Genomic DNA, 27,903 nt, shown 5'->3' on the forward strand with positions numbered 1-27,903 from the left:
TTGCAAAACATCTATGATTTACATTCTCAGAAACTAAGTTACCAAATACAGCTATTTGCTGAAGACGATATGGTGGTCTTTTAAGCAGCATCCTCTTGGGCTGTTAGAAATTCGAGAGTAAACGTAACATGTTCAGTAACCTGTTTCAACAGGTATTTGTTGGTGTCGACATTACGAGGACGATTCACATTGCAAGGATGATCTGACAAGTTTTCAGCCTGATACTGAGAAGACATTATTCCATCTCTGTAATATTCCTGTGGAAGTGCTGCAAGATACTAGTTAGCAGCTGTATCGCCTCTTGTTTGAACGAAAAACATTTACCAGCAAGGAAGACTTAAAATGCATCGCCTTGATGAAAGATAATATTTTTCTTCTGCAAACCAGCTCTCTGAATTTTTGCATCCAGATCTGTTAGAAGGTTGAAATAATATTCCTCATTTATTGTTTCACTCTTTTGAAGACAACTGGCTAGCAGAATTCCTTTCGTATCGCAAAATACCGGTGCCATGGCCATTCCCACTGGCGACATCGTCTCTACCTTCTGCGGAGATGAAAAACCGGCTTATGCCCGTTATTTCTATTGCCGTTTTCATTCAGGAGTATAGTGGTATATCTGTGTTTCACCCATTGCCGCATACCATCGCAAATAATCGCTTTTGTTTTGTCGAAAACGTGACACTGTTCGGAAATTGTCGTGCGAATTCGTTTCTGGTTCGTCGTGAGCAGGCCCGGCTGCCATCTTGCATATACAGGGTGGCGCACGAAATGTGTTGCCATTTGTTTCATTCACAATTTACGACGCACATTAGATATCCCGCTGGGATCTCTACAGCAGTACCAGCAGAGCTTGCAAAAACAAATGAGTTACGAAATGACGTGTAATTCACGATACTGCCGCTAGGAGACTAGTAAGAAGCAATGGCTGACAATGGAAGACTGACGACACAGCAACTATCGGCAATTGTGTTACTTTTTCATGAAACGAAAAGCCTTGTTGTGACTCAGAGGCGTTTTCGACAACAGTTTAACACATGATTGGTCCCTTGCAAGAAAACCATCCACAGGTTGTACGATAAATTTGTACAGGAAGGGACAGTATTGGAAGCGAAGCGACCTCGGCCTAAGCCTGTTTGTTCGCCGGAGAATACTGAAGAGGTACGAGTTGCTGTACAGAGAAGTCCCGGGAAATCGTGTAGAAAGGCAGCAGTGCAACTGGGAATATCCAGACCCTCCGTTCAACGCATTCTTAAAAGTGACCTCCATATGTACCCATACAAAATGACCTGTGCACAGAAGCTCACTGAAGAACACAAGCAGCAGAGACTACTGTTTGCTCAGTGGGCGGAGGATAGGGAAGAAACTCTCAACAACGTTTGGTTTTCAGACGAGGCGCATTTTCATTTAGACGGTGTGCATAACAAACAAAATGTACGCTTTTGGGCCACTGAAAACCCACAAGTGCTTCATGAACGACAACATTATGCTCCGAGGATTACAGTGTGGGCAGCAACTTCCAGTCACGGACTTATTGGACCCTTTTTCCTTGAAGAAACTGCGAACAGCGAGCGTTATTTGAGCATGCTTCGCAATAGCTTCATTCCACAGCTTCTTGCTACTGCCTTCAACACGCAGTGGTTCATGCAAGATGGAGCAAGGCCACATGCTGCAAGCACTGTGTTGGAGTTTTTACACGAGCATTTCGACATGCGGATCATTTCTCTCAGGTTTCCAGGTCGCTTCAATGACGGACAAAATTGGCCCCCCAATAGTAGAGACCTCAATCCATGTGACTTTTCTTTGGGGGTACCTAAAGGAAAAAATTTTCCCGAAACGTCCACGTGATTTAATGGAGCTCAGAAGACTTATTCTTCAAGCTTGCAGTGATATTACGGAAGACATGTACCGTAGGGTAACCACTAACTTCAGTGTTCGTTTGAAGGAAGTTAGGAAACGAAATGGTGGACATTTGAGCATGTGCTGAGTTAGAACAAATCTCCATGGACGGCACTTCATTGTAGTATATGTTCCTTTCAGATTGTATTGACAATAAAGTTTATATTCAAAAACAAAATGGTAACACATTTCGTGCGCCACCCTGTAGTTTACTCATGTAAAATGCAAAATATAGCTGACACTTTCATTTCAAATCATAGGAGTACGCAAGGGGCAGCAAGAGGGGGAACTTGTCTGCCCCCCACTGGAGTCTGGGTATGGCATTTTATTCATTTCAGAATTCTCACACATTCCTAGCAGTGATTAACAGCGACTCTACCAAACTGCATATTTAACACTGTTGAGCCAGACGGAAAACATTGTGGCTTTAGCAATAATTACACGTTTTGGATTTTTTCGGTTGTCACTCTGTTTCCGGGACATTATACCGCTTCCTAGATGCGGTGGCGATTTCGGCTCCGTTCTGCAGTCAAGATGGCTGCTTAACTTTATAGAACCATGCTGAAATTATGTTCTCGATCTCCTCTCTGTCACCCATGTCGATCTGCTGATTCCCTGGCGCGCGGATAACGACGCCAATTCCCAGGAGAACATAAAAATGGCCCAGCAGTATAAACGTCCGTCGCCCGTCCCCCAGTTCCCACAAGGACGCCACCTCCCTTTACTGCACAACGGAAAAACAACAGTAGTTTATCGTTTACTGCGGACGAGGAAGCTCCGTGAACGCTTCCTGAATATACACTACTGGCCATTAAAACTGCTACACCAAGAAGAAATGCAGATGATAAACGGGTATTCGTTGGACAAATATATTATACCAGAACTGACATGTGATTACATTTTCACGCAATTTGGGTGCATAGATCCTGAGAAATCAGTACCCAGAACAACCACCTCTGGCCGTAATATCGGCCTTGATACGCCTGAGCATTGAGTCAAACAGAGCTTAGATGGCGTGTACAGGCACAGCTGTCCATGCAGCTTCAACACTACACCACAGTTCGTCAAGAGTAGTGACTGGCGTATTGTGACGAGCCAGTTGCTCGGCCACCATTGAACAGACGTTTTCAATTGGAGTGAGTTCTGGAGACTGTGCTGGCCAGGGCAGCAGTCGAACATTTTCTGTACCCAGACGGGCCCGTACAGGACCTGCATCATGCGGTCGTGCATTATCCTGTTGAAATGTAGGGTTTCGCAGGGATCGAATGGAGCCACGGGTCGTAACACATCTGAAGTGTAACGTCCACTGTTCAAAGTGCTGTCAATGCGAACAAGAAGTGACCGAGAGGCGTAACCAATGGCACCCCATACTTCACGCCGGGTGATACGCCAGTATAGCGATGACGAATACACGCTTCCAATGTGCGTTCACCGCAATGTCGCGAAACACGGATGCGACCATCATGATGCTGTAAACAGAACCTGGATTCATCCGAAAAAATTAAGTTTTGCCATTCGTGCACCCAGGTTCGTCATTGAGTACAACATCGCAGGCGGTCCTGTCTGTGATGCAGCGTCAAGGGTAACCTCAGCCATGGTCTCCGAGCTGATAGTCCATGCTGCTGCAAACGTCGTCGAACTGTTCGTGCAGATGGTTGTTGTCTTGCAAACGTCCCCATCTGTTGACTCAGTGATCGAGACGTGGCTGCACGATCCGTTACAGCCACGCGGATAAGATGCCTGTCATCTCGACTACTAGTGATACGAGGCCGTTGGGATCCAGCACGGCGTCCCGTATTACCCTCCTGAACGCACCGATTCCATATTCTGCTAACACTGATTGGATCTCGACCAACGCGAGCAGCAATGCCGCGATACGATAAACCGCAATCGCGATAGGCTACAATCCGACCTTTATCAAAGTCGGAAACGTGATGGTACGCATTTCTCCTCCTTACACGAGGCATCACAACAACGTTTCACCAGGCAACGCCGGTAACTGCTGTTTGTGTATGAGAAATCGGTTGGAAACTTTCCTCGTGTCGCCACCGGCGCCAACCATGTGTGAATGCTCTGAAAAGCTAATCATTTGCATATCACAGCATCTTCTTCCTGTCGGTTAAATTTCGGGTCTGTAGCACGTCATCTTCGTGGCGTAGCAATTTTAATGGCCAGTAGTGTACATTCAGTTTTACAGTGCAGAGCTTCTGTAGTGCTCCTCGAAGAACACGGCCATTGTAGGTACAGGGTGTTTCAAAAATGACCGGTATATTTGAAACGGCAATAAAAACTAAACGAGCAGCGACAGATATACACCGTTTGTTGCAATATGCTTGGGACAACAGTACATTTTCAGGCAGACAAACTTTCGAAATTACAGTAGTTACAATTTTCAACAACAGATGGCGCTGCGGTCTGGGAAACTCTATAGTACGATATTTTCCACATATCCACCATGCGTAGCAATAATATGGCGTAGTCTCTGAATGAAATTACCCGAAACCTTTGACAATGTGTCTGGCGGAATGGCTTCACATGCAGATGGAGATGTACTGCTTCAGCTGTTCAATTGTTTCTGGATTCTGGCGGTACACCTGGTCTTTCAAGTGTCCCCACAGAAAGAAGTCACAGGGGTTCATGTCTGGCGAATAGGGAGGCCAATCCACGCCGCCTCCTGTATGTTTCAGATAGCCCAAAGCAATCACACGATCATCGAAATATTCATTCAGGAAATTAAAGACGTCGGCCGTGCGATGTGGCCGGGCACCATCTTGCATAAACCACGAGGTGTTCGCAGTGTCGTCTAAGGCAGTTTGTACCGCCACAAATTCACGAAGAATGTCCAGATAGCGTGATGCAGTAATCGTTTCGGATCTGAAAAATGGGCCAATGATTCCTTTGGAAGAAATGGCGGCCCAGACCAGTACTTTTTGAGGATGCAGGGACGATGGGACTGCAACATGGGGCTTTTCGGTTCCCCATATGCGCCAGTTCTGTTTATTGACGAAGCCGTCCAGGTAAAAATAAGCTTCGTCAGTAAACCAAATGCTGCCCACATGCATATCGCCGTCATCAATCCTGTGCACTATATCGTTAGCGAATGTCTCTCTTGCAGCAATGGTAGCGGCGCTGAGGGGTTGCCGCGTTTGAATTTTGTATGGATAGAGGTGTAAACTCTGGCGCATGAGACGATACGTGGACGTTGGCGTCATTTGGACCGCAGCTGCAACACGGCGAACGGAAACCCGAGGCCGCTGTTGGATCACCTGCTGCACTAGCTGCGCTTTGCCCTCTGTGGTTGCCGTACGCGGTCGCCCTACCTTTCCAGCACGTTCATCCGTCACGTTCCCAGTCCGTTGAAATTTTTCAAACAGATCCTTTATTGTATCGCTTTTCGGTCCTTTGGTTACATTAAACCTCCGTTGAAAACTTCGTCTTGTTGCAACAACACTGTGTTCTAGGCGGTGGAATTCCAACACCAGAAAAATCCTCTGTTCTAAGGAATAAACCATGTTGTCTACAGCACACTTGCACGTTGTGAACAGCACACGCTTACAGCAGAAAGACAACGTACAAAATGGCGCACCCACAGACTGCGTTGTCTTCTATATCTTTCACATCACTTGCAGCGCCATCTGTTGTTGAAAATTGTAACTACTGTAATTTCGAAAGTTTGTCCGCCTGAAAATGTACTGTTGTCCCAAGCATATTGCAACAAACGGTGTAATTCTATCGCTGCTCGTTTAGTTTTTATTGCCGTTTCAAATATACTGGTCATTTTTGAAACACCCTGTATGTACATTTGAGCTAAGAACATCACTCGGAAAAAGATGGTACCGTTTCCGGAAGCAGAAGAGATGTCATCCCCATGGATTGGGACTTTCTCAATTGTATGGTGTGCAACACAGAGCCAAATACCCTCTTAGAGCTACGAATTCTGCAATCTAGTTGGCCTGACTTCACAATACTGTGTCAAAATGAAGCAGTGGTTTTGTCCTAAGCTGCTAAAAGTCGGTTCTAATTGAGTGTACTTTTGGGAAATTACTAAATTCATTCAGTCCAATGCTGGTCTTTTTGTAGGCCTTTTCCAGGGAACAAAAACGTAACTTCCAAAATACATTTTATTCAACTTTAGTTACGCCAGTCAACATTAAAAACAGAAGGCATGGAAGTAATACAGATAATATGTTAACGTGATCAGATGGGAAGTTTCGTAAGCAAACAAAGATTTGAAGTTTAACAAGTCTTTTTTTAAGGTTTATTCCATGTTTCTTCTCTTTGTGAAACATTAAAGCGGCATTTTTTGTTGATTATTTTTTTGCTACTATCCAACAGGTTTTTTTTCAGTCGTTCTGAGTTTTTATGTTCCACGTTTTTAATTTCAGTGTCGACGTAACACCGCTTGAATTTCATTTTCCTGAGTATTTTATATCTGTATTTCATAACTCATTTATCCCCTTGGATTAATCAAATAATGAGATTATTTCAGACTCTTAAATAAAATAGCTAGCGTCCATAATTAATGTCGAAAGATTGCAGACACTATTGAATTATGAATACCATTCATCTATGAAAGTAATCTAACTTAAAAGTATTAAACAGATAATTATCAGTAGTTTGCTAACCAATTAATTTAGTATATTTTCTGTCAAAATAGGGCTTAGGGCACAACGCGTTTTCAAAATCATCGATTCAGTTACATAAAAAAGTGGCAATTTTATAATTTTTCCTTCTCTTGGATAAATTTCTGCGAATACCCATGTTTGAAATCCCTACAATTTTAGCATTTTCAGAAAACTTGGTATACCGATTATCGAAGATTGTAAAAAAAAAGGGCACGACATGATATTCGAAGATCATGATGTGGATTTTTTTGACAATTTCTAATATGGTTGCAATTCTCGAACATTCTTTAAATGGATCATTTTGGACACTTTAACAACCTCGTTTAAACTTGACAGCCCATTTCTTCAACATGGAAACTGAAGGAGAAAAAGCACTATACACATTTATGAAACACAAATGATTTTCGGTTGGCGTCAAATCATTTTTTATAAAAAAAACTTTACCGCTGGGCAATATTCGATTTTCTGCGTTTCCGAGAACTCACGCATCACGACTTGTTTAGACAGCTACGTACTGCCAATTACTGGACGGAATAACTTGCAGTGTGACACCGAACTTGTTGAAAGTTGTGGGTCTTCTTTCTATTTATCTCTTGCACGACGCATTTCGGGAAATGATTCCCATTTTCAAGCGCGTTTTTTATGTATTATGCCATTTATTCCCGACGTTTTAATGTGTCAGGTGCCGCATCTAAAACATCAAGCATAGACGGCACAGTACACGAAAAAACGCACTGGTTTCCCTAAATTATTTGAGGAGAATGCCGGAATAGTTCCTCTGAATAGATCACAGCCGAATTCCTTCTCCATATTTTTCTGTATCGAGCCTGAGCTCCGCGGTGGTCTAGCGGTTCTAGGCGCTCAGTCCGGAACCGCGCGACTGCTACGGTCGCAGGTTCGAATCCTGCCTCGGGCATGGATGTGTGTGATGTCCTTAGGTTTAAGTAGTTCTAAGTTCTAGGGGACTGATGACCACAGATGTTAAGTCCCATAGTGCTCAGAGCCATTTGAACCATTTGAACCATCTGCAGTAAAGGCATCGATTTCGACAAGAAGCTAAACTGTTGTCTTCCTTTCTTCAGTCGCTCTTTTACTTCGGAGGAATCGGCTATCTGAAAACTAGCCTTGTGCTGGCTTTCCCGTAAGTCTAAAAATAGCAGCAGCAATGTGCAGTATTGCTCTACATCCATATTAATTGTGGCAAAACTGGAAATTTTGTGCTGATGGTCTGAGAATATTTTGTCGTAAGCACAAGTCTGCCGAGCGTCTAATAATGGAAATAACGAGAAATATGGGTGTGATTACTGAATCGGAAGTGAAGAGAAATCTCAAAAACGGTACTTTTCTAGTTGATGGCTGACATAATAGCAATTTTAGAGGCGTAGTTGAGACAGCACTTATTAAAAATTTGCTGTTGATGATTTGAGCTCCCATTTCATTAGGGAGAGGTTGACGAACCAAACCTGGTATCCCCAGAATGTAGTGCGATACAGTATTTAATTTTTAAAACTGTTTTTGGACGTCACAAGCCGACAAAAAGGATGGCCTGTTAGGTTGGTTTGAATTAATGGGAGGTGGCATTTCCCCGATCTCTGAACTGATTTTCTCAGCCAGTTACAGAGAGAGGGATCTACGGTTTAATGCAGATTCCGAACCACGGTGCAGCTAATTAAAAATCATATTATTTTATTGTGAAGCCCTCTTATTGGTGTACGAACTACGTATTCGATTTCCTAGCATTATTCCTACTGTGCGGGTCCGCCTAATGATGAGACTCGCCCATATTGCAGTTATCACTATTGCGTTATCTTTGGGTGGACGTCATTCCTGTCGCCACATCGTATTTACAGTGTGAGGCAGGGTATTATGCTACGTACGTGATTCGTGTAAATTCTACGATAAAGTTCGTTCCGTGTGTTTTAGTACCTCAACTGTATTAAGGTGGCTACAAACGTAACTGCATGCTTTGACAAACACACATGGTCAAGTATTTTGCACAGGCTGCATTGATGTAAAATATGCAGAGAGAGTTCATGAAAGTCGCTCATTTTATTTTTGTTACGAACACAGTCACAATATTGTTTTACTTGTCCCAGCAGGTGAAAATTATGAGATTCATTGTACTCGATTTTAGCAGAAACGCAGAACATCGGGTGGAGGTGTTCTGTATTCTGAAGAACAGCTGAACCCCATGTTCTGGCGTTTTTGCCGAAATCGAAAACAATAAATCCATAATTTTCACCTGCTACGACAAGTCAAACAATACTGTGAGTGTTCTTCAGAATAAGGAATTTTAGGAGATTTTGGAATGTATAACATGCTTTAATATAAACATAAGGTGCAAATCCCCCACCCCTCCCCCAATTAAGTATACATTATCTGAAAACATTGTTGGTCCCGTGACTTTTGTCTGTCACTTAGCACTTCTGTCTCCTCTGGCAATGCTTATTAATGAGGAAAATGCCGAGTTGTCCGTGGTGCAGAGTCAATATTAAACTGTACGTCCCCCTACAGCTGCTTGTATAAATTAATTCAAGGTCGGAGGAAGAGAAGGGCACACCCCGTCCAATAAGACTATACCTAGCTGTGGTGTTAAAACCAACCTTCTGGTTGATCAAAGCATTACTCTTTCAATTGTATTTCTCTATCCAGACTTGCAGTAATGAGTAAAAAGAATCCCTCTATCATCCCAGAAAACGCTGGCCATAGTCTCTCTGGCAGAAGAACTCAACTTGACGCATTTTGGTGTAAGGCCACCGGTTTCCATCTCTGCTGTTGTTATTGTTTTGTCCCTGTCGTGATGTGGGAACAAATAACCATACGAAATCATCCTTTATATGCTGTTATGCAGCTACAGATTGTGCAAAACGCACTGTAATGATAGTCCATCATTTTCGCGGAAATCAACGCTCTGCAGAAGATATAGTCTTTACATTCTTCATAAAGTCCAAAATGGAAGCTCCATGAGCATCTTGGAGAAAATAGAAATCTACATACACTTGGCAAAAAGAGTCCAAATAACATTATAAATTAACAATCAGGTCTCCGAAATAAAAAAAATATATATCGAACTTCGACAAAATTCTTATTGGTTACAGATAATTCCGAACAAAAGACAATCCTAAATTTGACGTAAGATATAAATCGATTTTCATTAAAAATAAAACCCATATGGCCTGAAGTCGTCATGTTGCCTTGGTCTGTGAAGTCACCAGATCTGTCTCCAGTCGAGCGCATACGGGACATCATCGTACAACAACTCCATCGTGATCTACAACCAGCATTAACAGTCCCAGTATTGCCCGACCAAGTGCAATAGGCATCGAACTTCATCCCAGAAACTAACATGCGGCAAACATGTTTGCATGCTTGCATTCAACATTCTGGCGGTTACACCAGTTATTATTAATGTACCAGCATTTCACTTTTGCAATGGCTTATCTTGCGCTTACATTAACTTGTGTTCTTGCTGTGTTAATCACTTAAATATGTTCCCTAAACAAACGTATTTCATTACTCTACATTAATTATTTTTTGGTACTGCGATTTCTTTCCGTCGGTGTATTTTAGGAGGTGGTGATATAGACTAAATGGAATAAACCGTTCCATGTACACTATGTGATCAAAAGTACCCGGACACTTGGCTCAAAATGACTTACAAGTTCGTGGCGCCCTCCATCGGTAATGCTGGAATTCAGTATGGTGTTGGCCCACCCTTAGCCTAGTTGACAGGTTCCACTCTTGCAGGCATACCTTCAATCAGGTGCTGGAAGGTTTCTTGGGGAATGGCAGCACATTCTTTACGGAGTGTTGTGTGTGTGTTTTGAGGTTTTCGGGCGCTAAGCAGCGTGGTTTACGGAGTGTTGCACTGAGGAGAGGTATCGATGTCGGTCGGGGAGGCCTGGCACGAAGTCGGCGTTCCAAAACATCCCAAAGATGTTCTATAGGATTCAAGGTTGGACTCGGTGCAGGCCAGTCCATTACAGGGATGTTATTGTCGTGCAACCACTCCGCCACAGGCTGTGCATTATGAACAGGTGCTCGATCGTGTTGACAGATGTTATCGCCATCCCCGAATCACTCTTCAACATTGGGAAGCAATAAGGTGCTTAAAACATCAATGTAGGCCTGTGCTGTGATAGTGCCACGCAAAAAAAAGAAAAGAAAAACAAGTGGTGCAAGCCGTCTCCATGAAAAACACGACCACACCCTAACACCATCGCCTCCGATTTTTACTGTTGGCACTACACACGCTGGCAGATGACGTTTACCGGGCATTCGCCATACCCACACCTAGCCATCGAATCGTCACATTGCGTACCGCGATTAGTCACTCCACGCAACGTTTTTCTACTGTTCAGTCGTTCAATGTTTACGCTCCTCACACCAAGCGAAGCGTCGTTTGGCACTTACAGGCGTGATGTGTGGCTTATGGCAGCCGCTCGACCATGAAATCCATGTTCTCTCACCTCCCGCCTAACTGTCATAGTACTTGCAGTGGATCCTGATGCAGTTTGGAATTCCTGTGTGATGATGTGGATGGATGTCTGCCTATTACACATTACGACCCTCTTCAACTGTCGGCGGTCTCTGTCAGTCAACACAAGATCGGCCTGCACGCTTTTGTGCTGTACGTGTCCCTTCACGTTTCCACTTCACTATCACATCGGAAACAGTGGATCTAGGGATGTTTAGGAGTGTGGAAATCTCGCGTACGGAAGTATGACGCCTGTGACACCTAATCACCCGACAACGTTCGAAGTCCGTGAGTTCCACGGAGCACCCCATTCTGCTCTCTCACGATGTCTAATGACTACTGAGGTCGCTGATATGGAGTACCTGGCAGTAGGTGACAGCACAATGCACCTAATATGAAAACCGTATGTTTTTGGGGTGTCCGGATACTTTTTAGAACATAGTGTATCATACATCGAGTTTTTAATGGTGCCAGAGATACAACTAAGTTTTCATTTAGCGCGTTGGTCATGGTATTGGTACTCCATTCGCTATGGGTGTAGTTATCGATTGTCATTTTTGTTTTAAAATTCAAGTTGTGATCGTAATTTGCTGGCCTATTCTACGTATCGTTTAAGCACACTGCACGTATTTACAAATGCTTAGTATGCCGATACGGTATTTGTACATGGGTTTTATAATGGAAGGGCTGCTGCTGCTTGTAGAGAATACGGTATGCGATTTCCAAACCACAGAGTACCAGATTCAAGAGCCGGACCGTCACGTCTCTTGGCCACCAAGATCCCCGCACCTTACTCCGTAAGATTTTTGTCAATGGGGATACCATAAGGGCGGAATCTACAAAGACAAAATAAACACAAGAGACGAACTCTTCGTTCGAGTTATTAGTAATGCTCCAATCGCAAAAGGAAGCTAAGACGACCTCAGAACAGCTACACAGTACTGTTATCAAAAGAATGCGACAGTATACTGAAGTTGGAGACGAAAGCTATGAAAAGCAACTCTGAATTTAAATATTTGCCCTTACTTACCAGTTAGTTTCGGTTACATTCCAACAGCTGTGACCAGTAAAATCTGAACACATATTCTATCGAAGGTTTTATTCGAATTAGCGTATATTCCCAACTCTTAAAATATTTACCATTCCTCCTGAAAAATGCTGTATACTGATATCTGGGAGTGCCTCTGCGATTCTTTTTTTTCCCACCAACCCTTCAGCCATAGTTTTCAGCAATGATTCATGGTTTATTACTGGCAATTTTATTTTCAATGTACCACACTTGAAGCCTCTTGATTATCACAATGGCCTGAAGATGTAAGGGATACCTGAAATGTGTTGCACAAATCACGACGTTTGAACTGCACAAGGGTGGCATGTTGATAACATAACGCTGCAGAAAAACACGTTTTTGCATTAGCTTTTGGTTAGCATTCACCAAACGCGACATTCCTCTTACACAAAAGTATAAAACGTATCGTATTCTTTGTTCTGGTACGCCGATGACGTTAAGATGTTTCGTACACTTTTAACCGACGATCATTCGGTACCACACTGTGCTCTTTCTCGAGGATCTCCTGCGTGGCTGCACTTTTGGAATGTTCTTTATGTCAGTCGTCTTCAAGATAAGTATGCAATGTTTGAATTCAACTGCCCAGTTTTTACCCGTTAAAAAGAAAGCAAAGTCCGCAATGTCCCAAACAAATATTAAATGGATTCCGTTTCGCAGTCAAACGATCGAAACAAAGGTCTTGATGAAGTACTATGTCAGCTTATAACTGACTCTAAGTGATAGGTAATAAAGAGACTATATGAATTTAACAACAAAATTAGATCGAATAACACCAGAAAATGCTAAAGATAAATGACGAATAGTGCATGATACACTGTAGAAGTACGACTGGAAGATAGATCTCACAAGTTACCATGAGATGGCCGATCAACAAGGTGTGTAGCTTTAAGTAACAAAGAGTTAACTATAGAGCACAAAAAAGGATACATGAAAAGAAAGTGAGAAGTCAAATGTAGTAGCGTTGCGAAGTTGTCTGCTATTATACTGATCCACCTCATCCGAGCGTTTATGATACTATTTTAACGCGTAGTTATTGTGCAATGTAGTTCGGAATTTTATCTCACACAAAACTGCGAGGTTCACCATAATGATAAACAAATACTTTTAAAATCACCCTCACTTTAATCTGTATACATATAGCCTACTGGCAACTTGAAACTAAGCGCATTACGGAGATCTTGAACTAAATCAGGTTTCATATACCTTAGATGAAAAGGACTTTAAACGCCAACGTTGCAACACAAAATGAACGTTTAGTTGTTTGCATTTAAGCAATCAAGATTGTGGATGGTATTTGGGAACAGGCTCTAAAACTTATTCGATGAACACTTCTTCATACCCGTTTTGTGTCTGCCGACAACATGAGCTGATTTTCTTTCTCGGAAATTTGTTATAAAATTACAGATACGTATTGTTACTACAATAGCAGGGCCCGAGTCCAAACTTCCATGCCGTTATCAGTAAGGGGATATGAGATACGTCACCCCATGCAGTTGAGGTACGTCGTCCCATGCAGTTACACAGAAGCGAGGATGATGATGATGATGATGTTTGGTTTCTGGGGCGCACAACTACGCGGTTATCAGCGCCCGTACAAATATTCCCAACCTTTGCTCAGCCCAGTCTCGGCACTTTCATGAATGATCACGAAATAACGAGGACAACACAAACACCCAGTCATCTCGAGGCAGCAGAAGCGATTGATTCGCGCGTGACTGTAGAGGACGAACGTGATTCGAACGTTTCTCTCTCCGCTCAGGCCCTAACTGAAACGAGGCGTATGGCTTCGAACTGTCGATTTAACGTCTTTGGCCGTATTTCTGCGAACTGGGAAATTTTGAGGTAACTGTTTCAGCTGTTCTAATTTCGCGTTTGTTGAGGCAACTACAGAGTTCGAAATTATATCCAGCATCCAAATAACCATTGCCCACTGGCCATGCAAGTATACACTACTACATTTTCACAGACCATTTACCATTAAGAGCATCAGTTCTGTAGTGACAGTAACGTGTATAACATTATCAGTTTCCATAGCGCGCGCGCACACACACACACACACACACACACACACAAAGAGAGAGAGAGAGAGAGAGAGGAAGATTAATTTTTAATTTTTGTCTGGTAAAAATTGATGACATTGTCCCAGAAATAAGTTACTACCAACACCCGCATCAGATAAAATTGTCCTTTGGTTATCAGGTGAATGTTAGAACTGGAAATCGTCTCCGAAATATTCCCAACTGTGTATCCTCTGACTCACGCCCAGCGTACTGGAATATTTAATTGGGAAGAAAAACGACTCTTAAATGGGCCGGGTCTCAAAGAGCCCTTTCTGTTCCTTCGACCGGAAAATGAAAAATGGGAACAACGGAAATAATGAATATCTCCCTCATTATCCTTTTTTCTCCAGCGATTCTACTGCATTACATGTTGTACATGTTACTGTAGTATTAGTTCCATAAACGATGTATGAATCTTAACTAATCGGTGTGATTTTAAATAATTGTAGAAATAATCCGACACCCTGCCTAGAGTCTCAATAAACAATTATTGTCTGTGTATATCAAATTCAGATTTTTATCTGTGTAAGACGCATGTTTAACTTCTCTGAACGTTGTCGTCTGTAGTAGCGCTGAGTGAGTGCGATATGGCAACACAGGAATTGTTGTTTGACTTGACGCTACGGTATGTGTCTATGATGTATAGGAATTAAATGTGTGCCACGCGTTTCGCTGATATACATATACCTGTGTAGAGTTTTGTTTCTCGTTTCCTTAGAGTCGGCGAGTTATCTTAGTTCCTGATAATCTATGAGATCAACACTGTAGGATTACGATTATCGATGTGCTCTTTGAAATGCAAGACGCATGCTATTCATTTAATAGTAATATAGCAACAAAGTAAGAGTTTGTTTTATATCCTTTAATTTGTTGTGCTTTGTGGCTCAGAAGCGAAAAAAGTTAAGTGGCGCTATTGAGAGGCTGTCGATGCTACAAAGACTGAACGCGTAATGGCGTTAAAACGCGCGGCGTGTGTGTAATTTACAGTGCGTCATAAAAACATTCATGATGTAATAGATTATGAATATGTTGTTTGTAGATGCGTGTATGTGAGGTGAGCCGTATTTGTATGGTTGCAGGGTAACCGCGTGTCCTCTGTGGGGGACACCCGCAGCGTGTGGATTGGAGGTGCCCCAGCTACCGGAGAGCGCATCAAGTATCCCGACAACAGAGTCATCTCTGCCAAGGTAACCCTTCACACGTCCAGTTTTACCCTTTTTGTTGTTTCGCTCTTCCGGGATACCATGTACATGAGAAAGATAAGAACGGAAAAAGTTTTCAATAGCAAGATCACGTAAATTAGTCTTTATTGTTGACAACCAATTTCGGCAGTTGTAACTGTCGTCTTTTAGTCTTCAAAACATTTTTGTTATAAAATTTGTTCCAGTGTGAGTTAGTACCTGATGCCATGTTGTCATTATGGTGGATAAAATACAACTCTTTATACTCAGGTCTGTGGACAATAAAACCATTTACATTTAAAAAAGCACCTTGTTCGCATGGAAATTTTCGCATACGTATAGGGTTGCCTTGTCTACCTGGGACCTCGTCGGGACACTCTAAGATGGAGGTGTAGAAATGAAGTAAAAAAAATCATTTAATATAACTACTTTTTATTTAGAACACGCTTACATGGAACTTGTTGCGGCAGAAGTAGTTGGTACACCAAGATTTTACCTTTTTTAGTGAGTCTTTTTTCTCTTTGCGTATTTATAAAACTCCATGAAAGTCGGCTTGTTGATAAACTGGAACCATACGATTGATTCCACAGTCTCTGGTCCGACATCAGTGAAAATTCGCTTTCCACAATGGCGTTGTCTGCGGGATTAGAAAACAAATACTCGCATATTTTAGTAGTTGACATTTGCGTTCAGGATTTTCGGTTTCCTTAAAAAAGTAAGTCCACCTTCCTTCCACCTGGTGTTTAGACTTCATCCTTCCGAGTCACGCATAGTTTCTAAAAAGCTCTCCAGATACATATACTATGTGATCAAAAGTATGCGGACTGAAAATGACTTATAAGTTCGAGGGGCCCTCCATCGGTAATGCTGGAATTCAATGTAGTGTTGGCCCACCCTTTGCCGTGATGAAAGCTTCGACTCTCGCAGGCATACGTTCAATCAGGTGCTAGAAGGTTTCTTGGGCAATGGCAACCCATTCTTTACGGAGTGCTGCACTGAGGAGAGGTATCGATGTCGGTCGGAGAGGCCTCGCCGAAGTCGGCGTTCCGAAACATCCCAAAGATGTTCTATAGGATTCAGGTCAGGACTCGGTGCAGGCCAGTCCATTACAGGGATGTTATTGCCGTGCAACCACTCCGCCACAGGCCGTGCATTATGAACAGGTGCTCGATCGTGTTGAAAGATGCAATCGCCAACCCCGAATTGCTCTTCAACAGTGGGAAGCAAGAAGGTGCTTAAAACATCAATGTAGTCCTGTGCTGTGATAGTGCCACGCAAAACAACAAGTGGTGTAAACCACTTCCATGAAAAACACGACCACACCATAACACCACCGCCTCCGAATTTTACTGTTGGCACTACACACGCTGGCAGATGACGTTTACCGGGCATTCGCCATACTTACAGCATGCCATCGGATCGCCACATTGTGTACCACGATTCGTCACTTCACACAACGTTTTTCCACTGTTCAGTCGTTTCGCACTTACCATCGTGACGTGTGGCGTATGAGCTGCCGCTCGACCATGAAATCCATGTTTTCTGACCTCCCGCCTAACTGTCATAATACTTGCAGTGGACCCTGATGCAGTTTGGAATTCCTGTGTGATGGTGTGGATAGATGTCTGCCTATTACACATTACGACCCTCTTCAACTGTCGGCGGTCTCTGTCAGTCAACAGACGAGGCCGGTCTGTACGCTTTTGTGCTGCACGTGTTCCTTCACGTTTCCACTTCACTATCACATCGGAAACAATGAGCCTAGGGATGTTTAGGAGTGTGGAAATCTCGCGTACAGACGTATGACACAAGTTACACCTTATTACCCGACCACGTTCGAAGTCCGTTGAGTTCCGCGGAGCGCCCCATTCTGCTCTCTCACGATGTCTAATGGCCACTGAGATCGCTAATATGGAGTACCTGGCAATAGGTGGCAGCACAATGAACCTAATATGAAAACGTATGTTTTTGGGGGTGTCCGGATACTTTTGATCATGTAGTGTATACTCCTGAAAACAATTGCTACCTGAAATCTTCACACTATCTTCAGGTATATAATAGTGTTTCCAATCATCACCCAATCTGGGTTTTCATATAGCGTCATCCAGTCAAATAATTGATATTTATTAACAGAAACAGCCCGTTTCGCTAAGTAATTTAGTGATATGGTATAGAAGGCCTTTGTCTCTTCCCCAAACTCGCAATGGTGTGCGTTTTATAACAAAAATTTTCTGAAGTCCGGAAGATAGTTACAACTGTCGAAACCGGTTGTCAGCAATTAAGATTAATTTATGCGATCGTGGCTTTTGAAAGTTTTTGTAAGTAAAACCTAGTTCGCTCCTTCTAAGATCTGAATACGAGAAAATTCAGGCAAACACGAAAGGTACATTGGATTCTTGATTAATTACGTTTGTGGAAAAAAATTCATCCTTCCTTACCTAGGAGCTATCCCATTTACTGTCCCCTTTCGGGTGATCCGCTTAAAACTAGACTTTCGTTTCAGTTGTCTCTTTTATTGTTTTCTGTTCTCTGATATACAGGGTGTTTCAAAATGAATATCGGTGTTTTAAGACTTTGTATCATTATCATATTCAACTTACAATTATAAATAATACATCAAATGAAAGACTAACTCAGTTTTGTTTGTATACGTATGCACATGCGCATGCACGTTTCCAGTATCTTCCGTTAGAAAGCGCACGTAGCAAAGATGGCTACTAATTAAAAGAAAGCTTTTTGTGTTTTATAGTTTGAAAGGACTAGAGCTATTACAACGCAACGTGCTTTCGGTATTAAGTTCCATTGTAATCCTCCGAGTAATACCATCAGTTTGAAGACACTATTGAGTCTTGAGGAGAGAGTGACCGAAGAACTTGTTGGACGAGTGAGTTACAAGCTCTAAAGTTTAAGAAACAGGATTGAAGCAGTTGTTGCAATAATTACTTAAGAGAAACTGATCAAGGTTTCGGAAGAATTCACCTGTTGACTCACCGAGTGCCACGTGACAAACGGTGCTCACACTGAATGCTTGTAATAAAAGCTGTTTGAGTTGCTCTTTCATTCAAATGCTACAAAGCCTTGAGAACTCGATATTTATTTTGAAAAACCCGGCTCAGTGATTAGCCGAAAGCCATGGGAAACCACTAACACACAAGAACAGTCGTCGAACAGACCGCACAAAACTAACTTAAAGGCCTATATCTCTGATACCAGTCGTTTGTAGAATTTTGAAACATGTTTTATGCTCGCGTATTACATTTCCAGAACCGAAAATCTCTTCTTCAGGAATCAACAAGGGTTCCGAAAGCGACGATCGTGTGAAATTTATTCGCTCTGTTCGTCCACGAGACACAAAAAAAGGAAGCGACCAGGAAGATGTCGTGTTCCTTAATTTCTGGAAAGCGTTCGATATAGTTCCGCATTGCCACCTAGTGAACAAAATACGAGCGTACGGAATATCAGACCAACTGTGAGACTGGACTGAAGAGTTTGTAGCAAATAATTAATAGCACGTCATTCTAAATAGAGAGAAGTCTTGAGAAGTACAAGTAATTTCGGGTGTGACTCAAGGGAGTGTTAGAGGGGCATTACTTTTCACGGTACAAGTAAATGACGTAATAGATAACGTCGGAAGTTCGATGAAGCTTTTCGTGGGTGTTGTTGTTGTATACAGAAAAGTCGCAACGCTAGAAAATTGTAGCGGAATGCAGGACGACCTGCACAGGATCGACTCTTGGCGCAGGGAGTGACAGTTGGCCCTCAACACAAGCAAACGTAACGTATTGCGAATACATAGAGAGAAAGACCCTCTAATGATTACATGATTACAGAACTATCACTGGATGCCGTTATTTCCCTAAAATATCTAGAAGTACGAGGGTGAGTCAAATGAAAACTTTAAACTTGTAATAACAAATCGAAATTTCGCGCCGTTATCCTGTAAATTGATAAGCATGCTACAAACAGCGTGCAGAATGGCCTGTAGGTGGCAGAATAGTGCAGATGCACACATCACACATACCATCGCAGTATCAGTATAAAGATGGCCGCCCCACCTGCGACTTGCACCAGTGAAGAACAGCGTTCTGTTATTCTGTTTTTGCGTAGTGAAGGTGTGAAACCTATTGAAATTCATCGACGAATGAAGGTTCAGCACGGTGATGCATGTTTGTCACAGCAGCAAGTCTACGAATGGAGTAGGAAGTTCGCAAATAGTGTGTCTTCAGTGGAAGATGCTCCTCGTCCAGGTCAGGCACAACGAGTTGTGACTCCACAGAACGTTGCAGCAGTTGAAGCCATAGTGAAGGAAACCGCCGAGTCACACTGAACGACATTGCAGCATGTTTACAGATTAGTCATGGGTCAGCACACCACATTGTGCATGATTTGCTCCAGTTTCACAAAGCGTCTGCAAGATGGGTGCCACGGCAGCAGACTCCTGAAATGAGAGAACGACGTGTTGACGCTTGTGAAGAACTTCTTCGGCGCTTTGAACGAGAAGGTGATGGCTTCCTTGCAAGAGTCGTTATTGGGGACGAAACCTGGGTTCACTTCCACTAACTGGAAACGAAGAGAGCGAGCAAGGAATGGCGCCATTCCTTATCACCAAAAACAAATAAGTTTCGACCAGAACCATCAGCAGGGAAGGTTATGCTGACTCTCTTTTGGGACGAAAAAGGCGTCATTTTGAAGCATTACATGCCTAGAGGGACCACTGTCACCAGTGCGTCATACACAGATCTCCTAAAAAATCATCTGCGGCCTGCAATCAAATCAAAGCGTCGTGGACTGCTGTCAGCAGGTGCCCTTTTGCAACATGACAATGCAAGGCCCCACACTGCCCGTACAGCAGTTGCACCAATCACAGACCTGCATTTTGAGTGTCTTCCTCGTCCACCATACTCACCAGACCTTGCCCCAAGTGATTTCCATATGTTTGGACCACTCAAAGACGCAATGGGAGGAGGGAAGTTCCGTTCTGATGAAGAGGTACGCCACGCGGTGCAGGAGTGGTTGGACGGACTACCAAAAGAATTTTTTTCTAAAGGAATTTATGCACTTTATAAGCGCAGGATCATTTGAATTGAGCGTGCACAATAAATAATATTTTAAAAAATATTTAAGGTTTTCATTTGACTCACCCTCGTATATGCGCGGAGCGATTTGAAATGGAACGACCACATAAGACTGATCGCGGGTAAGACAGATACCAGACGGAGATTCGTTGGAGGAATCCTCAGGAAATGTAGTCCATCAACAAATGAAACAGCTTACCAAACACTCGTTGGACCAATACTTGGACATCGCTCGTCAGTCTGGGATCCGCACCAGATAGGATTGAATGAGGAAATACAAAGGATCTGGGGAAGAGCAGCACGTTTCGTTACAGGTTCATTTAGTTAGTGTAAAAGTGTCACGGAGGTGCTCACGTTCCTTATCACGGTGTGATCCATTAAAATTTCGAAAGCGTACGTTTCTAGAAGAGTCAACGGATATATTGCTTCCTCCTACGTGTATCCAGCGAAAACACGTGAAGGTAAAATTAGAGAGTTTAGAACCCACGCGGAGGCTTCCTGGCAATCGTTATTCCCACGGACCGTATGTAACTGGAACAGGGAAAGGGGAAAATGACAGTGGAACACAAAGTACCATCCGCCATATACCGTAAGATGGTTTGCAGAGTATAGATGCAAATGTAGAAAGAGTCACTCATCTGCCGCTGAAGCCTGTGTGGTGCATTCGTCTCCTTGCAGTCCTGGTGAAAATGGGTTCCTTTCGCCCCCACATTCAAATTGGCGATCTGACACGGCATGCGGACTATCATCGCGTGTGCCTCTGTAGAGGGGACATGACGTCCACGGGCGCCCGTGCGATATCTTGGAGGGGGTGGGGGGGGGGGGCAGCTAGATCTGTAGGTAACGAGTATCTTTAAAATTATGGAAGACAAATGGTGACTTTAAGTCGCCATAAAAAAGTTCCAGTTCCGACCCTCCTAAAAACATGCGTAATACCGACTTTTCAATCAGTTCTTGAAAGAAAAACATCTGACTAGTCTCTGACTACACTATTTTTTTTCTTTCCATGAGAGCTTGAGGGGCTGGTTGCGAGAGGGTGCCCTCGATCCTCCCCCAGCCGGCCGCGGTGGCCGTGCGGTTCTAGGCGCTACAGTCTGAAGCCGAGCGACCGCTCCGGTCGCACGTTCGAATCCTGCCTCGGGCATGGATGTGTGTGATGTCCTTAGGTTAGATAGTTTTAATTAGTTCTAAGTTCTAGGCGACTGATGACCTCAGCAGTTAAGTTGCATAGTGCTCAGAGCCATTTGAACCATTTGAACTCTCCCCCCCCCCCCTTTTTGCCTCTGGGCATGAGCGCTCTTGGTGACGTCATTCGCCAGACACTTGAGCCCATGGTGCGCGTTGGTTTACGTGTGTAGTAACGTTGGCTCTGTGATACTGATGCTCTACCCACAACGCTGTTGACCTCAGACACTTTTTTATCTACACCATACGTACTTTGCTACAGACGAGATGTGTTTCACAGTAGTGAAGGTGAACAAGTGCTAATAGCTCTTATGATTTGCACTTTAAATCCCATGATTACTGAACCACTTTTTTTTCATGTTTTGGTCTGTACTACTGACTGCGCAAACTGACTTGACTTTCAAAAAAAAATGGTTCAAATGGCTCTGAGCACTATGGGACTTAACATCTGAGGTCATCAGTTCCCTAGAGCTTAGAACTACCTATTTAAACCTAACTAACCTAAGGACACCACACACATCCATGCACGGGGCAGGATTCGAACCTGCGACCGTCGCGCGGATCCAGATTGAAGCGCCTAGAACCGCTCGGCCACACCGACCGGCTAAGTTGACTTTCAGCACGATGGCTAATGAGAGTGACTTTAAATGGGACATGCCTATACGGTCGCCTCCATCGGCCACTGCGCCGACTGTCTACTTAGTTTCCGTGGACTTTGCCACCTGCCAAAATATAGAAAGCAAAGAGCTTGCAGCAGAAGAGATTTGTTTTATAATATCGAAGATGAAGAAGTGCTCATAGCTCTTAAGGTATGCGTTTTAGAGCCCATGTTTACTACACCTTTTTGCCTAGAATGATCGTTCCTGCCATAATCCTGAATATTGTCCATTCATCTTGGGACTCCTTGTATAACATAGATTTTCCACACCTCTTGTTAATATTATCTAATCGTTTGCAAAATTAAGTCTTTGTCTTACAGAATCAAAAAATTAACGACTTGATTTAAAATCTGAGATCTAAATACAGATTACTCCCAAACGTTTAGAGCTAAATTTATACTGATCCCAGAGGAGTTAAAATTGAGTATTTTGGAATAAAAAGCAATAATAGGAAATGAAGATTTCAGACAGTCTCGAGTGAGCAATGCATGTGAGGGATGTGTTCCTGAAATGATGATTGTGGTGTTACGTTTTAAAACAATACACAGTTCTACATGATTTGTGTTTCTATGAGGTTACATGAAGTTATTGATATCTGAATCTACAGTAGAAACTGTTGAGGAACTGATAGGTAGCTGTGCTTAATTTCTAACATTTTTGGTTCCCGAACGCACTTCTTCAACCGTATAAAACCGTCCCTCCCCTCCTCTCAGCCATAAAAATCATCACTTTCGATATTGTAAAACTTGTTATAAAACTTACAATTTGAAATCATTTTTTACAAAATGCTGTTCTGAAATTCAGGCTTTTGAAAGATACTTTTTTATAATGTTGTTGTTGTTGTTGTGGTCTTCAGTCCTGAGACTGGTTTGATGCAGCTCTCCATGCTACTCTATCCTGTGCAAGCTTCTTCATCTCCCAGTACCTACTGCAACCTACATCCTTCTGAATCTGCTTAGTGTATTCATCTCTTGGTGTCCCTCTACGATTTTTACCCTCCACGCTGCCCTCCAATGCTAAATTGGTGATCCCTTGATGCCTCAGAACATGTCCTACCAACCGATCCCTTCTTCTAGTCAAGTTGTGCCACAAACGTCTCTTCTCCCCAATCCTATTCAATACCTCCTCATTAGTTATATGATCTACCCACATAATCTTCAGCATTCTCCTGTAGCACCACATTTCGAAAGCTTCTGTTCTTTTCTTGTCCAAACTAGTTATCGTCCATGTTTCACTTCCATACATGGCTAGGCTCCATACAAATACTTTCAGAAACAACTTCCTGACACTTAAATCTATACTCGATGTTAACAAATTTCTCTTCTTCAGAAACGCTTTCCTTACCATTGCCAGTCTACATTTTATATCCTCTCTACTTCGACCATCATCAGTTATTTTGCTCCCCAAATAGCAAAACTCCTTTACTACTTTAAGTGTCTCATTTCCTAATCTAATTCTCTCAGCATCATCCGATTTAATTCGAATACATTCCATTATCCTCGTTTTGCTTTTGTTGGTGTTCATCTTATACCCTCCTTTCAAGACACCGTCCATTCCGGGCAACTGCTCTTCCAAGTCCTTTGCTGTCTCTGACAGAATTACAATGTCATCGGCGAACCTCAAAGTTTTTATTTCTTGTCCATGGATTTTAATACCTACTCCGAATTTTTCTTTCGTCTCCTTCACTCCTTGCTCAATATACAGATTGAATATCATCGGGGATAGGCTACAACCCTGTCTCACTCCCTTCCCGACCACTGCTTCCCTTTCATGCCCCTCGACTCTTATAACTGCCATCTGGTTTCTGTACAAGTTGTAAATAGCCTTTCGCTCCCTGTATTTTACCCCTGCCACCTTCAGAATTTGAAAGAGAGTATTCCAGTCAACATTGTCAAAAGCTTTCTCTAAGTCTACAAATGCTAGAAACGTAGGTTTGCCTTTCCTTAATCTAGCTTCTAAGATAAGTCGTAGGGTCAGTATTGCCTCACGTGTTCCAATATTTCTACGGAATCCAAACTGATCTTCCCCAAGGTCGGCTTCTACCAATTTTTCCATTCGTCTGTAAAGAATTCGCGTTAGTATTTTGCAGCTGTGACTTATTAAACTGATTGTTCGGTAATTTTCACATTTGTCAACACCTGCTTTCTTTGGGATTGGAATTATTATATTCTTCTTGAAGTCTGAGGATATTTCGCCTGTCTCATACATCTTGCTCACCAGATGGTAGAGTTTTGTCAGGACTGGCTCTCCCAAGGCCGTCAGTTGTTCTAATGGAATGTTGTCTACTCCCGGGGCCTTGTTTCGACTCAGGTCTTTCAGTGCTCTGTCAAACTCTTTTTTACAATAAAAGCAATAAAACCGCAATATTTAATGTAAACAATAAGTGCTACCGTCTGTCCCGGTAGAAGTGTCACCTTGCTCCCTAGTTCTGCTCGATGCATATCAGCAGAAGTCGGCAGCCTTAATGACTGTGACGTTATGTTTTCAGTTCTGCCCATCGCATCACGTTGGCCACACACTTTCACGCTCACTGGTGCCGAAGGAGTGGCAAATCGTAGTTACGTTGCGATTTAATAGACACGTACATTTTTAAATCTCCGGTGGCGACTTGTTCCAGAGAGTTAAAGTAAAATCCGTGGGAGGTGCCGCAACGGCGTTCCGGCCGAAGTTAATCCCTGGTTGGCTGATGCAGAAGGCACTGAACCAGGGTTGTGTCCTTGAGGAAAGGGAGGAGGGAAAGTGAGACGGTCACAGTTTCCTACTTTCTCCTCTCGCCTTCTCCTCCCTCAAATAACAATTTACTGTCTCTCCCACTTTTAACGTACCACAGTTGCCAAGGATTTAAAAATAATAGGAAAATAAAATGTTTTATTGTATAAGGGCAGTCAAATGAAAACTACGCAGATGGAAAAAGTAAGCAACCCGTTTGTTATGCAAAAGTAATGGTCATAAATGTTAGTTCGTTTATCCCTCTATGAGACAAGACGGTGAATGCAATTTTTGCAAAGCTTCGAATAAGTTTTTCTGTTGCTTTCAGTTGTAGTGGAAGGTCTTTCCCTTTCTGTGTTATCTTACTGAAGTTCTGCCATTTGCTGCTTTTACTCGCGGACTCACGAACCGTGTCGGGTGCTGCTGACAGCAGCTTGTGAATAAACGCCCTGCCTGGCCGGAATGTTCTCTGCAGCCGGTCAGCCTGCATAGCTGCATTCCTTGCCATTTTAACACTGTTTTCATGCTACTTTATCTTTCGAAAATTGTCTACGAAACTTGAAAATTGATAGGCATAAAAATATACATGTCTTTAGCATTGGCGGGGGGAGGGGGGGGGGAGCTTGATGATCCTCTTGACACCTCCCCCCCCCCTCTTTGGATCTACGCCGGTCTCACAGTAGGACAGATAACAGAAATTTAAGAGTGTGGCAAAATTTCACGCACCTTTCTAATATCGCCTTCACACAGAGCCACTGAGAAGCATTTCTCAGTGGCTCTTCCGCTGGAAAAGTATTCGTTTAAATGGGTTCTTCCATGGAGATAAAAAAAAGAGGAAAGATGGCATTACGTCACAAACGTGAAGCCATTGTCCGCCATCTAACTAGTCCAATACTTTGGGTTCACGGCATTCTGGGAGTATGCGTATGGAACGATTTGAAGTGGAATGATCATATAAAATTAATTGTTGGTAAGGCGGGTGCCACGTTGAGATTCATTGGGAGAGGTCCTTAGAAAATGTAGTCCAGCAACAAAGGAGGTGGCTTACAAAACACTCGCTCGACCTATACTTGAGTATTGCTTATCAGTGTAGGATCCTTACCAGGTCGGGTTGACAGAGGAGATAGAGAAGATCCAAAGAAGAGCGGCGCGTTTCGTCACAGGGTTATTTGGTAAGCGTGATAGCGTTACAGAGATGTTTAGCAAACTCAAGTGGCAGACTCTGCAAGAGAGGCGCTCTGCATCGCGGTTTAGCTTGCTGTCCAGGTTTCGAGAGGGTGCGTTTCTGGATGAGGTGTCGAATATATTGCTTCCCCCTACTTGTACCTTCCGAGGAGGTCACGAATGTAAAATTAGAGAGATTCGAGCGCGCACGGAGGCTTTCCCGCAGTCGTCCTTCCCACGAACCATATGCGACTGGAACAGGAAAGGGAGGTAATGACAGTGGCACGTAAAGTGCCCTCCGCCACACACCATTGGGTGGCTTGCGGAGTATAAATGTAGATGTAGATGTAGATTCATATCCCCATAGTTCACCGTGGTGACACTTCCCCATGACGTCACTCTGCGTCCTATTACTAGAGCAAATACACATTCAAGAACAGAAAAACGTTCGAAATTGAATGGTAAACAGTAGCCTGCCAACGCTTTGGGCTCCTGTGGCGCTCAGTGGCGGACTACCACCACCAGTAGCCCAGAATTGCGACTGGCTTCCAATGTCGGCCTTCTTACGACGCCCTTCGGTGGTACTGCTGATCGACCAACCAGCGGGTAACGTCGCCATGTTAAGGGCCCTTTCACGTGCGAGGCCGTGCTTCCAGCTGCAGAGAGCTTAGCGATTCGCGTTACATTGCTTCCTTTCACACGAGGGACTCAAAGAGCTTCGTCCTCGGCTCACTGAGCCGCAATTTAGCTTGTCAAGTGAATCGCCTGCTACCAGCTTTACATAGAGCTTGTCGCCCTCCGCGCGGAGTTTCAGTACACATTATTGACTCAGCCAGATGCTAAGTATCTGTAAGAAGAATAGTTTTACAAAAATATATTAATGACAAGTATCACATTTTTAGAGAATGATACACAAGAGAAGTGGAACTATCTGATATTTCATATGTGAGGCACATTAAAAGATGTAGAGAAGAAAAGATTGATTATGTAGCAACTGACGAAACTAAATATATTTATTCTAACCTCCTGCAATTTTTGTCACCTGTTATTCGACACAAAATGTGCGTAACTAAAATATACGATACTTGTGTATTCCTCTTGTTCTAAATAATAGAACGCATTCAAATGCCGTCATATACATGATTCTTTCCAGAACATACTCTGACTTACGTGAAGAAGATAAAACGATCAGGAACGACGAATCTGAAAGGGATAGCGATCATTTGCCAGTTAGTATTAGTGAGGGAATACGGATCCCTTCAAAAACAAGAAGAATTACAAGCCAAGGCCTAAAATCAGACATAGACAAATATTTATTGTTTTACACCGAAGCATTGAAATTACACAGGAATGCAGAACAGTATCATCTGATGAGCATAATTTTTTTTATTATTATTGTCTTTGGTAAAAGACGTGGCAGCTATTCCGGAACTGACTTCCATTATTTTGTTATGATGATCGTTTCTTACTATGTAGGTCGGCATTAAAAAATATTTTGCATTCAGTGGAGAAAGTTGATCGAAATTTCGTGAGAAACTTGCTGCTCTCCTTTAAACTTTCTCGATTTACTCCGTTAATCCTTCCTGGCAACAATCCCACACCGCACAGTAGTACTCCAAAAGAGGACGGACAAGTGTGGTATAACCAGTCTCTTTGGTAGACCTGTTGCGTATTCTAAGTATTTTGCCAATGAAGATTCGTAATTGTAATTCCTAGGTACTTAGTTGAATGTACTGTCTCTAGATTTGACTGATTGATCGTGTAACCGAAGTTTAACGCATTCCTTTTAGCACTCATGTGAAT

General features: G+C 43.0%; 1 protein-coding gene across 2 annotated transcripts in view; it reads left to right on the forward strand.

Annotated features, from left to right (window-relative positions):
• LOC124596513 (phospholipid-transporting ATPase IF-like) overlaps positions 1 to 27,903 on the forward strand; it is a 643,086-nt gene that overhangs the window by 450,503 nt on the left and 164,680 nt on the right. For both annotated transcript variants that reach the window (XM_047135678.1, XM_047135677.1), the window contains one exon: positions 15,207 to 15,314. In XM_047135678.1, the coding sequence (XP_046991634.1) occupies positions 15,207 to 15,314 (108 nt within the window). The remainder of the gene's footprint in view (positions 1 to 15,206; positions 15,315 to 27,903) is intronic.

The sequence above is a fragment of the Schistocerca americana genome, chromosome 2 (genome assembly GCF_021461395.2).
Source record: "Schistocerca americana isolate TAMUIC-IGC-003095 chromosome 2, iqSchAmer2.1, whole genome shotgun sequence".
In the NCBI taxonomy this organism is placed as follows: domain Eukaryota; kingdom Metazoa; phylum Arthropoda; class Insecta; order Orthoptera; family Acrididae; genus Schistocerca; species Schistocerca americana.